Genomic DNA, 15,635 nt, shown 5'->3' with positions numbered 1-15,635 from the left:
TGTTTATATCAGATCAAAGTATAGATAAATTTGTATTTATCTGTGGTTAGTTTTTATAGTCAATAACATTGTAAAATTTTCTGCTAACAGTGCGCATCTACTGTATGGATTTTGGTACGCGTTTCCTCGCTCCCTACCTCAACCCAATTTTAATGGATTTTCTAGGGACGAACGACGACATATTTAATTTATTGACTAGTCCCGTAGCAAGAATGCGGTCGGGGTCTAATAAAAGCTTTGGCTCTCAGAGAAATTTCGGTTGTTTTAATCAGCTTACTGACATTTTTTACCTACTAAAATCTTAGTTATGCAGAGAAATTATATAGTACACTACAGTATTCTATAATTGATAATTAATTGCACGATTTTGAAAGTGGGGCCTTTGTTTTTTAAGGGGGGTTTGCTGGTAAAAGATGGGTTCGCGCAAATGGGGGGGTTCGCCGGAACCCCCAAAAAAAACCCTGGCTACGGCCTGTTGACCAGGACCTAGTTAATAATAATTTCAGACTAGTAGTATACTTCTGCTGATGATGGCGTAGATAGCGGAGATAACATCAAATTTCTGAACAACCATTTTATGAATGAATGTTTGTAATATTTTTAATGGAATTCACACACACCAACAGTGATGTATTATGTAGGCCTATATAATAATACTGTATAATATTGTCAAATTTGCTTATCCCTATAGCCTATTGCATCTATCCTCCAGGCCCAAGCAATCTTCAGAAGTTGAGCTGAGATTACCACACAAACCACACATGACATGCCCTGCCCCTCTCTATCATCTCCAACTGATTGTCAATGCCAAACAAGTTAGCAAACCAAAGCCAAAACTAAAAATAGCTTACCCATCGATTCCTCTGAACTTCCCATCTTTGAAGTCAGGGCACGTTTAATTAATAAGGAAACTAAACAACATTAACTGGGAGTGAACAGAGGAAATTCTCAGACATTAAATAAATCATATAAACACGGAAGTGGAAGTATTCTAACCAGTGGTTAAATCTATTCCAAAAGTCGTCTTTTCAGCACAGGCGGTTGCTTCGAACTAGGAAATAATACTTGCAATTATCCGGCGTAGTTCATTTTAACATTGGGGTTTTTTAGCAACACTAAAAACATAATCATTCATAATATTGATAAATAACTACAAATATGCCAAATTTGTTTATAAAATTTACATTTAAGATTTAAATATAAATCTTAATATTTTATCTATTTTCAATTCTTTATAATTGGTACTATAATATTTCAGACAACCCTTAAATTATGGTGAGCCAGTCTGAATGAGTCAATCTTTAATCAGGTGGCCTCTGGAGCGATTCTTAATAAATTATTCCAGGGATGTTTTGCGCATGACCGCCGACCACGACCACTCTCCTGGAGAAAAATGTAAACACAGTGCAGCAGTGGAAGAAATTGTTGAAAGTGTTGTTTCTTAAATGTTAAAATCTCATAATGCTCAGAAATCTAAGATGTTTAAGACCAGTATTAATTAATACTACACCAATAGCTAATCAATCGGTGAAATCAGCACTTAGATCATCTACAGGTACCCATGTAAATCAATATTCAGTTGAAGTCCTCTAGCTAGGCCTACTACTAGCTAGGAGGCTAGGCTAGCTAGCCTCTAGGCCTAGGCCGGCTAACTAAACTGCTGCTGAATATAAATTGACGGGGCCGAACTGAATGACTCACTCACGGCCCGGTTATCGCAGTTGCTGTCATGCCTAGAATTCAGGCTAACTGAATACATGTTTTTTAAATAAAATACTGACATGACTAACTTTTTGCCAAACGTTAGAACTATTAGTATTCCATAAACCCATATCATCTGTCATAGAATATAGATAATACAGTAGAAGGAATGATAATTATTGTTTTAAAAATTAAAAAGGCTTTTTTTTACTGCATTTTTTCACTCATTCATTAATCATTGTGTGTTTCACTGTGTCTGTAACATTATTTATTTTCTAATAATTGACTGTATATTCATACTAGAGCAAGAAAAGGTAACACAATGTAATGTATGTTTAACAAATATACTACTAGGCCTATATATAATATAGCATATAAACACACACTGTCGATTAAATTCATACAGAATGCAATAGGGAAGGCCTAGTCAGTAAATTAAATGAACTTTCTGTTAGTTTTAAAGAAGGTGAGAATATGTGGAGCGTTTGATACAAGATTTTGTCACAGTCGAAAAAGCAGGTAAATTGTAAATTATGTAATTTAACAATTTGCTATTATTATTAATATGACTAAAGGATTCATTTCATTTCTCTTTATTTTGGAAAATCCACACTACATACATGACAATAAACATTGATTGTAATTCTTATCCAGTTCTGCAGACCATCATGAAAAACAAGACAATGATGAAGAAGAACCAATCACAGATGATGACATAAAAGCACTCATCCTTGAAGAGTCATTGCAGTTTGTCTCCAAATATGGTTGGTCAATCGACGCTCTTTCGGAAGGAGCTATAGCTGTCGGTTATCCTGGTGTGGCACATGGCATGTTTGAAAGAGGTGGAGGAGATCTTCTGCATTTCTTTGTTGCCAAATGCAATAGGAAATTAGCAGAACACCTGGCAGAAGAAGCAAAACAGATTGCGGAACATCCTGATTTACCGTAAGTTACTCATGTGGAGTTGAGCGGTGAGGAAAAATGAAAATTTGGACAGGTTCCTCCGCGATAGTTTTGGTGTTGGAAAACGTCTTCTTGGATAAGGATTTAAAACTGGAGGTTCAGTGTACACATCTGGCTCTTGTTGGGGAGTTACACTGGTTTGTACTGGTCGATCTCAGCACCTGTTCTTTTGGACACACAAATGTTTGCTCAACATGAAGAGACTCTTAGGGGAGGTGAAAGTAGTTTGTGTTTTCAGCCCAGTTATCTGCAAAACACAGGTTATTCACCCACCCCCCACATTCATGTAACCATATATCCATAGGAAGTTTTCATTCTCACACTGCATGCTTCATGTCAGTAAGAAAACATGAAGACCCCCCCCCCCCACCCCCTCCTTAGGAAAAACTTTTTTTTTGGCCCAGTTAATAGTTATGCTTAAAAAACAGGTTATTCCCCCTCATTCATGTAACCATATCCATAGACAGTTTAAGCTCTTACAGCATGCTTCATGTCTCTAAAGAAAACATATGTAAAGTTTCAGTAATAAACTATATATTATATAAATGTTTTTATTAGAAAAAAGAAAGTATCCCATATCATTCGAGATGCTATTGAATTTCGCCTGCGTTTGATCATCCCATATATTAACCACTGGCCACGGGCAATGGCTCTCACTGCAGTACCAAGTAACACATTGGAACATTTCAAAAACCTGTCTATTCTTATGGATGACATATGGTATCATGCAGGGGACAAATCCACAGATGTAAGTGCAAAGTGATGTAAAATAGAAAAATAAAAATATGTAACCATAATCATAAAGTAACTTCAGGACCAATGTTTATAGGTGTACAATAGACTCACCACAACAGTGTACAGTACTAGTTTATCGTGTTGAATTATTAAACGTGTATAGCAAGGATTGCCATACTTAAAATATAGCAAAATAGTATATTTTATTTTAAAATTCAACTGCAAAATCTTAAGGAGCTTCAGATGTATATGTCTAAGAATACAATAGATCCACCACAGCAGTGTATACATATCATAGTCATTTAAAGTACACCAATATAGGTATTCCATACTTTAAATATTGTATAGTAAAATCATACAGTTCATAATGTATCTTTTGAATAATTCAATAATTATAATCTTTTAAACGGGTGAATTTTTTATATAATACTGCCCTCTTGTTTTGTTTTAAAACTGAAACATAGTGCCTGCATATAATAAAGGCTGCATCAATGCTTTCAGTTTGTGTCCAGAAAATCCCTATTTTGTCCATGGTACTTCCTTATGATAGAAGATTCTATATAAGTTTTAGATGGATATTTGTATACGACAGTAGGTTATGAATTAGTTAAATCTCTATTGTCAGTGGTTGATCAATGATTTTAAAATTGGTGGAGGCCAAGGTTAAAAACATTGGGGTCCTTTGGATCTATCATGGAAAGTAATGGCATAACTCTTAAAAACTAGGAGGCAATTTAATTTAATTAAAATGTGTATATCAATTGCAATTTGTTTCCATCCTTGTTTGTTATTTTACCTACTATAATTCAATGGGCCTGTCCACAAATGTGTACATACTGTAGCTGGTAGATTCACACAGTTAATGGCAATCAACTACAGTATTTTAACACCAATTTTATTCCATTGGCTGACAGATATCTGTAACAGATAAGTTACTATTACATAAGACTAGGTCTACATAGACCTGAAGCAGAGAAGTTAACCATTATATGGGAATATATATTTTTTTAATGTGTAAATTATTTTTTGCTGTTTCTTTCCATAAAATAATTTTTGTTTAGATGGATTGGTATAGCAAACGCCTAACATTGCTGGCCTTGTACAAGAGTACTGAAATGCACCTGATCCAAGATTCGTCACCAGACTTTGAAGACACCTGGAAGTTCCTGGATAACAGAATGGCAGATTTAAATACTTTTTCAAAATCTACATCATCTGTAAGTAATAAATATGAAAAAGACAGCTTATAGAAGAGGATTTAGGCGGGGCTAAATAAATTTAACGGAGATGTCTTTTTTACTTTTTTTAAAAAAATGAAATACAACAAAATCTATGGTCCAATCTTATAGCCTTCTCAAAATAATTGCATTTAAAAAAGTTCTTTTTGTTTTCATTAGATTGGAACAGTAGCAACTAGTATGGGTGACGTAGCGTCAGCTGCCTTTACTGTGGTACGTAAATCATTTTTTAAGAAAGAAATCAGTATACTATAAAATATTACATATATATACTACAGGCTTCTGATCGGTCAAAAGTAGATTTCTATAGTAGCGTAATTTATGCGATGTAAAATGATTGACAGTTTAGATTCTCGGGGGGTGGGTGGGGGAGTTGGGGTGGATTAGAAATTATCAAATACTGTAATTGATTTTTCCCACAATAATAGTAAGTTCCCTATTGCTATGTGTAATTTTCTAAACCTATTGCGATACATTACTACTATGAGATCACATTTGAGCTCTTGATTATTTGGTAATGTCTGATCATGTGCATTTAACTTTCTTATAAATTATCTGAATGATGTTTTGGAAACATGGCCTAAAAAACAATATGAAAAAAAGAAATATTTGCCTTTTGACTGTGCATATGATTGAGTGAACAAACATGGCTGATGTACTGTAGGTAACTCACTGAGTTAATGAACAAAGACTGGTAATTAATACTAGATGAAAGTGACAGCGAAAATAAGTCTACTTATAATCCAAGTATAAGACATGTACAGTACACAAATATTGACTGCCCTATATTCCCCTTATGACCAGTCAATATTTGCACATGTTTGATATAATATTTGCATCTAAAAACATAAACAAACAACATTGTCACTACATTTTAAAAATGTGTTTCCCTTTTCTAGGAAATTGTGAATATTAGTTCCAATTTATGTCAATCTGTTTTTATTTTCAAGTTCAACACCAAGCCATGGTGTTAACCAGGATGATACTACAGTATAACCAGTCCTATATAAATGTTCCCCATTGTTTGATAATGTTTACAGTCTAGTGTGAGTTGTTTAATAACATTTATAGTACATTATCAAACAGACCTTTGATCATACAATAGACCTTGAGTTTAGTTTCAGACAATTGTATACTAAACTGTGATAAGATGTGCGATATCCGGTAATTTACAGTTTTGTAAACAGTCGACGTGTAGACAGGCATTATCAAAAGTTCTGATTTTGTAGGTACATTTTGATGTTTGACTAATGCACTTTTGATTTGGGTAAATTGTTTCATTGAACTCAAGTTTCATAAGACAGTACTTTTCTTTTTGATAATTCAATAACACATTTTGCAATATATGGAACTTACACAATTTACGCTAAAACCAAGTGATGCCAAAATTGGCCTGACTTTAGGGGATAGGAATATACCCGGGGAAACCCTTGTTCAGGAAAAAAATGATTGTAAGCATCTGAATTGACTAAAGAGAAGCCTACATATATGAATATACTGGGACTATACCCTTGGATATGCCTGTTTGTGTTTATTACAGGATATACAACCTAAAATATTGAGAAGCAGATAAATCGGTTTAAACGTTTAATTTACTTATTGATGGCAATGAAATATACAATCTGGTAAATGTTTTCAATTTCAGAATCCCAGAACAAGCTAGTTTACTGAGTAAACAAAATGCAGTTACTGCAGTAACTGCAATAGATACATTTGTATATAATATATTGGTAAATGAAATCAATTATGCACATTGTAAACACAACTGGTTGTGTTAGTTAGTTTGGTTAATATATTCTATTTTTTTGCAAACAACATACAGTGTAACAATGAAACAATGTCTTAGTATCAGCTGAGTTATAAAATGAAACTATTGTTATAAAGCAAACATGAGGTACTTTTAGATCAAAACTAGAGTATTTCAAAATGGAAACTGCATATTGAAATAATGGCTTCCTTGTTTTGTTTTGAGTTTCAACAAGATTACAAGGTCTGCATTTCTTTCAATTTTTAATAATGTATTGTTTTGCATATTATAGTCCAGTAGTACAAACTGACAATTCAGCTAAAATCAATTTAATGTTGTTGATATTTGCATCCGATCGAACAAACCAGTCACCAACAAATCTGACTGATGCATAAGAACACTACAAATTTCTTAAATTATTAAATTAAATATCAATAAAAAAGCACCATTTAATGAAGAAAGAACAATAATCAAAACTGTTACATTAAAAATGTTGTGGTTAGGTGTGTGAACAAAAACTATACACATAAGTATGAAACGCCATGTAGGCCAAAATGTTTTTCTTTTACGAATATAGACCTGGATGGCCATCTAGGGCCTAGACTAGGGCAAAATGTTGTGGTTTCATAAGATAGACAAAAACTTTCTACCGTGGAACTCTAAGTTCTAATTTAAAGTCAAGTCAAGTATCATTTCTTGTTTTTTGTTTTAAGAAAAAACATAGAAATTCTGTTTGCTCTGTTGGCGGAGCACAATATCCAATGGACACAGCACGAACTCAAAACAAAAACATTACAAAAAGTGTCTACATGATGTTTAAGGGTCTAATAGCTCCTGGAAAGAAACTATTTGTAAATCGTGCCTTATTGGGCTTAATAGAACGAAATCGCCGACCGCTGCGTATCAACTGGAACATACTAAATACTACCACAATACAGTAGGTAAATTATAGTGTTGTGTTCCAATGTGTTTAAATGTTTGTATGGGAAAGAAACATTTGTAAAGTATAAGGTTTGTGGTGGTACTATAGTGGCAATAAAACATAATAATAAAAAAGTATTGATAATATTATTATAGGTTACTTCCTTTTTTAAGGAAATTACAAATAAATGCAACTGTACTGCAACTTTGTGTGCAAATGTGGTATAATTGTAATACCAACCTTTCCTTTTAAAATATCTACAATAATACAACTAGTTGTAATGGTTAATGATTCATGTTGACTTGTTATTTTTTAACAAAATTCCATAGGATTTTTTCATACACACTTCCTCAATATTCTAGAGTAAATTTTTCCAAGTCGTTGATTTTTCTGAATCTAAAGGTAATTGATCATATCAAGCAGAACATAATTAGGCCTAGTAACAGTTAATAGTAGGCCTGGTAGTACACATGAATGTAGGAGTGGCAGATACAAGACTTACAATATAATAATTATTATCTTTATGTATACTGATTTATTGTCGAACAGAAGCAAAACAAAAAAAACAAGATAAAATGTAAAGGATCCTTCCTGAAATTAAAACTTGGAAATATGTTTAAAAAATTGTTCTATTATTAAGAGAGAAGACAGTGCATTTGCCTTCAGACTATTTACAATACTAAATAAGTCGTTATTGGACAAATGAATCATATTCAGAGGGCTTGGTTCCTTTCTGACTAATTCCTAATTCATTTTTCTGAAACACAATGGAGAGCTTTAGTGAATACAGGTACTATCATTCTCTAATGATAAATTGGCCTTTTCTTTCTGTTCTCTTGTTTTGACCGCAGAGATATTATAGTGTATAGTATTATATATTATACACCTGATTGGACGATTGTGGATCACATGGTGTGCAAAAGTACGCACTATTTAACAATCAAATAATACTTTTAAACAAAAATTAAAATTATTTTGAGTATGGAAATTATTTTACATTCGGTGAATGACGAGAGTTTAAAATTCAACTCAGCCACATTTTCTGGTGGCTTGACATTAAAATATAATCTTTTATCATTCACCTCATGTCATTATTTGTACCATTCCACTCATAAACATTCATTATTTATACTATTATAATAATTATCTCTATGGTTGACTAATTGCAATTTACTTTGTGATGCTATTTTTTTATTGTTTTATTTATTTTTTTCAATAGGGAAGAAACATGATGGGATTGAATAACACCAATCGATGACTGTTACCAAAATAGTGGAGTTTATACGCAAAAACACTGAAATATATGCTACCATATTCTGTGATATTGGATATTGATTTGCTGTGTTTAAGAATAGTAGTCTAATGTCTTCTCATTTTTCCGATCATTGGTGAATCTGCTTAATTTTTTGGAAAACATGTTGTCCTGTATATATACACAAGAATCACCGAAAAAATAAAACTTTTCTGGTGGCTTGACATAAAATATCAAGTAGGCTTGTAGAAAGTGTATTGCAGAGTTATACAATTTATAGCCACAGTCTTTATCATTGTATGAGTTAATTTGACGCTTTAAAATGTGTATCCTCGTCTCGCCCACTGAGCACGAGTACTTGTTTTAGACAAAATTATACACTTATTATACATCGGCACGGCACCATCCACAATTCATTTTGCCATAACCCTATTCCATACCATATTTGTAAATAGGTTTATATACTGATTTTCATGTTTTATTGTTAATAAGACGAAGTTTATGACCAGTTGATTTAAGACCAGTGCATAGCTCACAAACTTTTACTTTCACAACAGCAAAATAGCTTTCAGGAAAACATTTCTTCTTCATTATTTCCTGTGATCCTTAACAGAATTGTGGAAAGACCTGTTGCCCAGGGACCACCTGGGTGTTTGCAAAAATGGAGTACAGATAGAGTTATCCATTTTTACTTAAAATAAAATAAATATTTTTTATAAGTGGTAAGTTAAATAGACCATGGGGTCAATTTTTTGTTTTCATACACATCCAATACATACAACATCGTGCTTTAGAGACTTATGGAGTGAAGCTAAAAAAGAAAAGTCATATTTTGTGAAATATACAAACAGAATTTTACATGCAGGTGGCTGAGCCATATGCTGTATGCCATTTGACATGGATTTTTTCAGTTCAGTAGGTGCGTTTCCATTTGCGTAAATGCAGCCACTGCAGCTAAATTTGAGAAACTAATACTCATTAGCAACAGTATGTAATAATATGCATTGAATTGTTTATTGAATAAAATAATACTATAACTGGATCAAACTGATTTTTTATTTGGCAATAAATGTGTTCTCAATATAGTATTCATTATTTTCTCAGATATAAGATGCAGTACATACAATATATAAAAGTTTAAAAATGATATCAAGAAGGAATTCAATATTTCAATTTAGCCGTTAAAAGGGGAAGCATGCACCCAAGCGCTACCCTTCAGATTCCCTCCGAGTTCACACTCTAGTTCTTTTAATAATGTCTATCAAAAGGTTGAAAACGCATGTGAATTATCAACATATGAACTGCTTTTCAAAACTTTACAGTATATTTGCATTCAACCATTCTTTAAATTGTATATGTTTGTTGAAACACAATCAAGCAGTTTTCTCTATACACTTCCTTGTTCAAATTATTAATAGTATTCTATCTTGTTTCCTGGAGGCCTTCATTTTTGACCAATATAAATTCTAACAGCATTTCCCTATAGCTATTTAAAATGTTTTCAAGTATTTTTCTTACTTTGAAATTTCATGGCTGTAATACAGTAATTGTGAAATCAGTTATTTAGGAAAGATATTTTTTGTTAGAATGTTTTGTTTTAGAGAATTAAAAAAGTGTTTGTTTGTTTTCTACGTTGAGCAGAAAAATATTAAAATATATAACCAAAATTTAGTTTTGTGGTGTAAAATCTTCCCTCACCTTCTTCCCACACCTATGGAGAGAAAGATATTAAAGGTTAATAAATATTAACTTGGTTGTAGCTTTATGTGTTACTTTTCTTTGGCCTGAATAGCTGCTCATACTTTTCAGATTAAAGTGAGAATAAACACTGAAAATGTGAAGATATATTTTATTTTGTAGGAATAATTCGACAGTTCCTACGATGCACAAAACGGTTAATAGACACAAGTATACACAATAAAAAAACACCTTTGTTAACTGTAATAATAATTGAGTTTTAATCAACCTTTAAAAAAGGTTCTTGTTGTGGTTACACAACAAGAACTATCAATAATTGTATACAGTAACAAATTATTTATAACATTGTGAATTTCCATGACTCTATACAATAACAATGTTCTAAGTATATCAGTACAATTGCAGTGCTTTTAACTATATAAAGCAGTGTATTACAAATTTAAAAATAGCAATGACCAAAATGTATGCATGTATGGAGAGCTGAAGTAAATACATGTAATTTCTATGTATACCATTAGTATACTCTTTATTGTACATTACATCACTTTAGGTAATACTATCTGATTTATAATGTATTGTGAGCTGTACGAGTAATTTGGCCATTATTTTAAACACATTGAACCGTATTCTTAATTTCCATTAGTAGTCTTAAGCTAACTAGTTTGACCAAAAAAAAAAGTGTAATGTGCCCAAATATGGTAGTGATATCGCCAAATATGGTAGTTATATGACTTCATCATGTCCATATAAGGGCACATCACATTTTTTTGTCACAAAGTTTGATAGTGTAGACAGAGCATTACATTAGATCCCTTTAGGCTTTAGGTAATACTATCTGATTATAATGTATTGTGAGCTGTGTGAGTAATTTGGCCATTATTTTAAACACTTTGAACCTTATTTGTAATTTCCATTAGTAGTTTTACATTACATCATTTTAGGTTAGGCATACTATCTGATCTGAGACATGTAACAAAATACTAAATTATTTGGAAACTTAAGTTTAGGAATGTACTGTATCGTTCATGCTGATCAAATTTTTAATAATTTTATAATTAAACTATCTATAAATTCACATTAAATCAGTAAAATTTGCTTAATGTACACAAATAATGACATTTAATTTTAAATTTTCAATTAAGTAATTTTAGGATTTGTTGTGTATTTTAAATGAGCAATATTTCAAATCAAATACAATCTTTCATTAATGTTCTATAGAAGACTGTTATCTAAAAATATCGAAATCTTTAACAAAATATGACTCATTATTATTATTATATTAATATATTATGTAATATTAGCGATCATTCAGATTATGATTGTGCAATTATGTCTCATTGGTCATAAGACTCTCTGTAATAGTAGTTTTGTTGTTATTGTTACATAACAATAGCGTAGAACTCCTATTAAGGGGACACTTTCAGACCCAGCAAAGTTTCCCCCTTAATTAGGAGTGTCCTTTGTGTAGGGGTTGGTCAAATCATAGCATTATACTTCATTACATTGTGACACTTGCAGTATTTCTTTGATGGTAAAATTTCCCCTTTTGGTGTTCCCTGAATAAGGGTGTCTTGAAAGGAGGAGTAAGGCCCAGGGACAGTTCTTTAAATGTTTTTTTTGGTTTGACATTCAATGGAGTCTACATATTAACAAAAAAATCCATCCAAAAATAAATGTAAATAACTATGGCCCTCTTTATGGTTCTTCATGTAAAACTTGCTTATCAGAAAAAAATAAAAATAACTGCCACTTTAAATAGAAAAACAACAAAACACTGTTTTGGTTCATTCCAATTGCGACAGTTTCGGGCGTTTTAGGTTTACTGTTTCATTAATTTGTAAAGCATCAGGGAGATTACCAATCACACCAGGAACATGCAATTGTGTGGGCGTTGTATCAAAAGGAATCCAAACAGGATGAGGCTAGTAACTATACAAAGAAACATCTGTACTGTAAAGTATGATGATGTCATATCCAACCTGTGGAACCACCAACAGCAATATACCGACAATGAACTTGTGTGTTTATAGTGATGTCTATGTTCATTGGATTAAACAAATGCAATGTTGCACAAAAATAAACTGGCTTTTAAACTAGAATTTCAAACATTTTGAAAAACTACAATTAGTACAGTATTTTATTTTTTACGCCAAATAGACAAAATTGTTCAAATTCCCAATATGATTACCAGACTCTCTGAAAACAAACTCTCCAATACATTTTCTTGAGGACCAAAGTCCTAATTTCCACGTTACCATTAAAAACACATTCCAAATACTAGAATTTCATAGTAATACCAATGTTATTGGGAGAGTTGACTGTATTTTTTTTTTAATGGTCATATTCAGACAAATCATGCGATTGCCAAACGTACTGAAGTCCGAAATGTCGACCGGTGGACTGTTAATAAATCATTCTATGATAATTAGCTAAAATAGTAATGTATGTGTGTTCATCTTAGACGCAAAACTAACAAATTTTGTTTTATTTTGCCCGAAAATGAATAATACAATAATCACGTTTCTTGTGTAATCTTTAATCATACTTGATATTTATTTTAACTACAGTAAGCATATCTATACATCCTGTGTAAGTAATTAAAAAAACAAAATGTATTTAAATAGGGCATTTCTATTCCACTACCAAATATTGCGGGCCAGCCCAGGGACAAGCTGTCGACAAGTTTCAATTACTGTATGATCGAGTATAATCCCAGGTTTGGTAGGATTACACTTAATTATTAATTAAATAATGTATTCATCAAAATCTTAAAATTATCTCCAAATTTGGTCTAAAATTAGAGGGTGAGATTATACTCATATACGGTAATAGATCCTTGTCGTTTAAAAAAAAATGTTCAAATAAATTTTCCTCTTAATTAACACTATTTTTATATAAAAGTATTCCAATTATAGATATTAATACCATAAGTACACAAATACAGTATTGTACTAAGAAAATTATTATTTTTTTTTTAGATAAATTTAACAATCAATATTAATTATTCAATGATAATTTGTATTTACAATTTGGCACTTGTGAAAAAATGTTTTTTTCATTGGAATGTACAACATATACAATCAGCGAGTAATAATAAAACCAGTTATAATTACTTACAGTGATTTGGCATTAGGTCTACGTTAATGAATTTATTTTAAAATTACAAATTTTGTACAAACAGTAATAAAAAAGTAGGAAGTGACATTTTCATGTCATAGTCATGGGTCCCATAGTCATGGGTCCCATAGTCAGTAAGCAATTAAAAATCTGCAGCATGCACTGTGGTATGAAGTAGAACCTCTTTCAGAACCAACAAAGTGTCCCCAAAGGGATGTCCGAGGAATATGAGTTGGCATAGTATTAAAACAACATAATTTCCTCATTCACTTCACAGAAGAGTATCCCTTAATAGGGGTGTTAAAGTAAAAGTTGTACAGTAGTGTTAAATATATTCCCCTCGTACGTTTCAGGTGTTTTACTGAAAGAGGGTTCTGCTGTAGTTACAGTGTTGCTGTACACTAACCAGGTACTGTATCAGAGTACTTATACACATTTTTGGTTGGATCATTTTGCATAAAAATATTCCAATTTTAGCTATTTTAGACATTCAAGAATTTAAAACACAGTATAAAATAGTGCATTCTAAAAAATTGCATAAAATGAGTAAACCTTCATTTTGAAAGTTTGAATGGAACTAAAAAGAGTGAATATCAAAAACTAGAATTTATTCAAAGGGTTAACACCATGAAAAATTAGTTCAATCAATAATCCAGAATTGTCTTGTTTAGTAGAATTTTCAATACTGATTTTCCAATACGTAATGTTTGATTGTCGACGGTATAGGTAATTGCGGAATGACATGACGTGCATACTTTTCTCGGATAACAAACCGACACAAATACTGTAGCGAGCGAACCTCTTTAAACCGCGATACCCAGTCAGTTAGTTTAGCTGGAAAGGACTGAACACCATTGTAATCACGCATGTATCCAAACACTCCATGTTTTGATTCATGAACTGCATTTTCTATTAATGTTATTATTGAAGGGTAGCCTTCTGAATCGTTCAAACTAAAAAGTCCGTTGCGGTACTCAATACGTGTGTGGAGAGTTCGTCCGTTAGAATTAAAACTAAGACTCAACAGGTAGCGATCATCTGAGCTATCACGGACAAGAAACATGCCATCTTGTAAATTTTTCAATTTCTCCTCTGCTTCGTGTTGACGTAAAGGTCCCCAGTACCACGGTTGCCGAGGCAGTTTCATAAGTTGCGCTCCAATACCTAGAGAAACTTGCGTACTTTGCATGCTATTCCGGTCCTCTGGAATTTCATACACTGTTGCACGATTACTATTGCTGCCATCTAAAGATACTGATGCAAAGGATCTTTCTAAATGACCTGGTAGACGCCCCATTGACCTATTTTTTGGTCTGGCTGGAGGTCTTGGTGCTTCTTGTGCGGTTTCTACATGTTCATTACCTGAAACACCTTCCATTTTCGGTGCTCTTGGTGGCACAGGGGGAGGTACTTTTCCATCATCAGTTGTACAATTTTCATCTTTAACAACGTAACAGTTTTCAGGTAATTTGACTTCATCTTTGACTTCACAGTAATCTAAGGCATCATCTGATTTTGACAGACGGCCAAGTTGTGTTTGGCGTTCTATAAACTTATCGCTGTGCTTATCACAAAGTTCATTTCTAGAACTTGTTTCGTTAGAAATCCGATCCTTTCCGGTACTTCCGGGTTGGTATGGCTCACCAATACTTGGCGATTCTTGATAGTTCTTATGACGCATTTTAAATAGTTTACCAGTAAGCTTACGTTTAAACGACTGTAACGGTTTTTGTTTAGAATTAGTGTTTTGTAAAACTACATCTAAACGGTTATTCGTCTTTATATCAAACGTTGGTAAAGAAGAAAAAGAATTCGATCGAGGTCGGACACGAAAGCCATTTTCACCTCCACCACCGGTACCTCCACCATCACGAAGACAAGGCTGGTGGTGCTGGGTAAACTCGTCTCCCCGAGATTTACTTCTAGAATAAACAGATTTAGAAAATTTCTTCATGGTAATGAGCAAGTAATTCCTAAAATCGGTTACCTTATTAATAGATTTTGCCTGTTAAAATAAAAACTCATCCTTGAAGACAGATTGTATTCATGTATTTCCTTACGAACTGCAGCTCGCAATAATTCGCAAAACAATGACGATCACTGTTTTTTTTCTCACAATGCATTCAGAGGGTTGGGGTCGCACTTCACATTTCGGCCATAGTACTGTACTTAACTCCATACTTAATATTATATAACTTTGGTCGAAGAAAAACGGAGGACCTTTATCATAACGATGCACAACAGATAAAGAGCATATCATTT

At 32.6% G+C, this 15,635-nt stretch overlaps 2 protein-coding genes across 2 annotated transcripts; one reads left to right on the top strand and one right to left on the bottom strand.

The window, feature by feature from the left end:
* The first annotated feature begins 1,357 nt into the window (after positions 1 to 1,357).
* On the top strand, positions 1,358 to 10,455 carry LOC140057460 (ubiquinone biosynthesis protein COQ9-A, mitochondrial-like). Its single transcript, XM_072103127.1, has 7 exons — positions 1,358 to 1,555; positions 2,157 to 2,220; positions 2,356 to 2,646; positions 3,223 to 3,412; positions 4,461 to 4,616; positions 4,797 to 4,850; positions 8,526 to 10,455. Exons 1-7 carry the CDS (start codon positions 1,462 to 1,464, stop codon positions 8,562 to 8,564), a joined length of 888 nt encoding a protein of 295 aa, XP_071959228.1. The 5' UTR covers positions 1,358 to 1,461; the 3' UTR covers positions 8,565 to 10,455.
* A 2,316-nt stretch (positions 10,456 to 12,771) lies between these two features.
* Positions 12,772 to 15,547, bottom strand: LOC140057459 (uncharacterized). Its single transcript, XM_072103126.1, has one exon. It carries the CDS (start codon positions 15,325 to 15,327, stop codon positions 14,053 to 14,055), a length of 1,275 nt encoding a protein of 424 aa, XP_071959227.1. The 5' UTR covers positions 15,328 to 15,547; the 3' UTR covers positions 12,772 to 14,052.
* Between the last annotated feature and the right edge of the window lie 88 nt (positions 15,548 to 15,635).

Source organism: Antedon mediterranea, chromosome 8 (assembly GCF_964355755.1).
Source record: "Antedon mediterranea chromosome 8, ecAntMedi1.1, whole genome shotgun sequence".
Classification (NCBI taxonomy): Eukaryota; Metazoa; Echinodermata; class Crinoidea; order Comatulida; family Antedonidae; genus Antedon; species Antedon mediterranea.
Note: the sequence above shows the minus strand (reverse complement) of the source record. Positions and strands in the feature narration are given on the sequence as shown.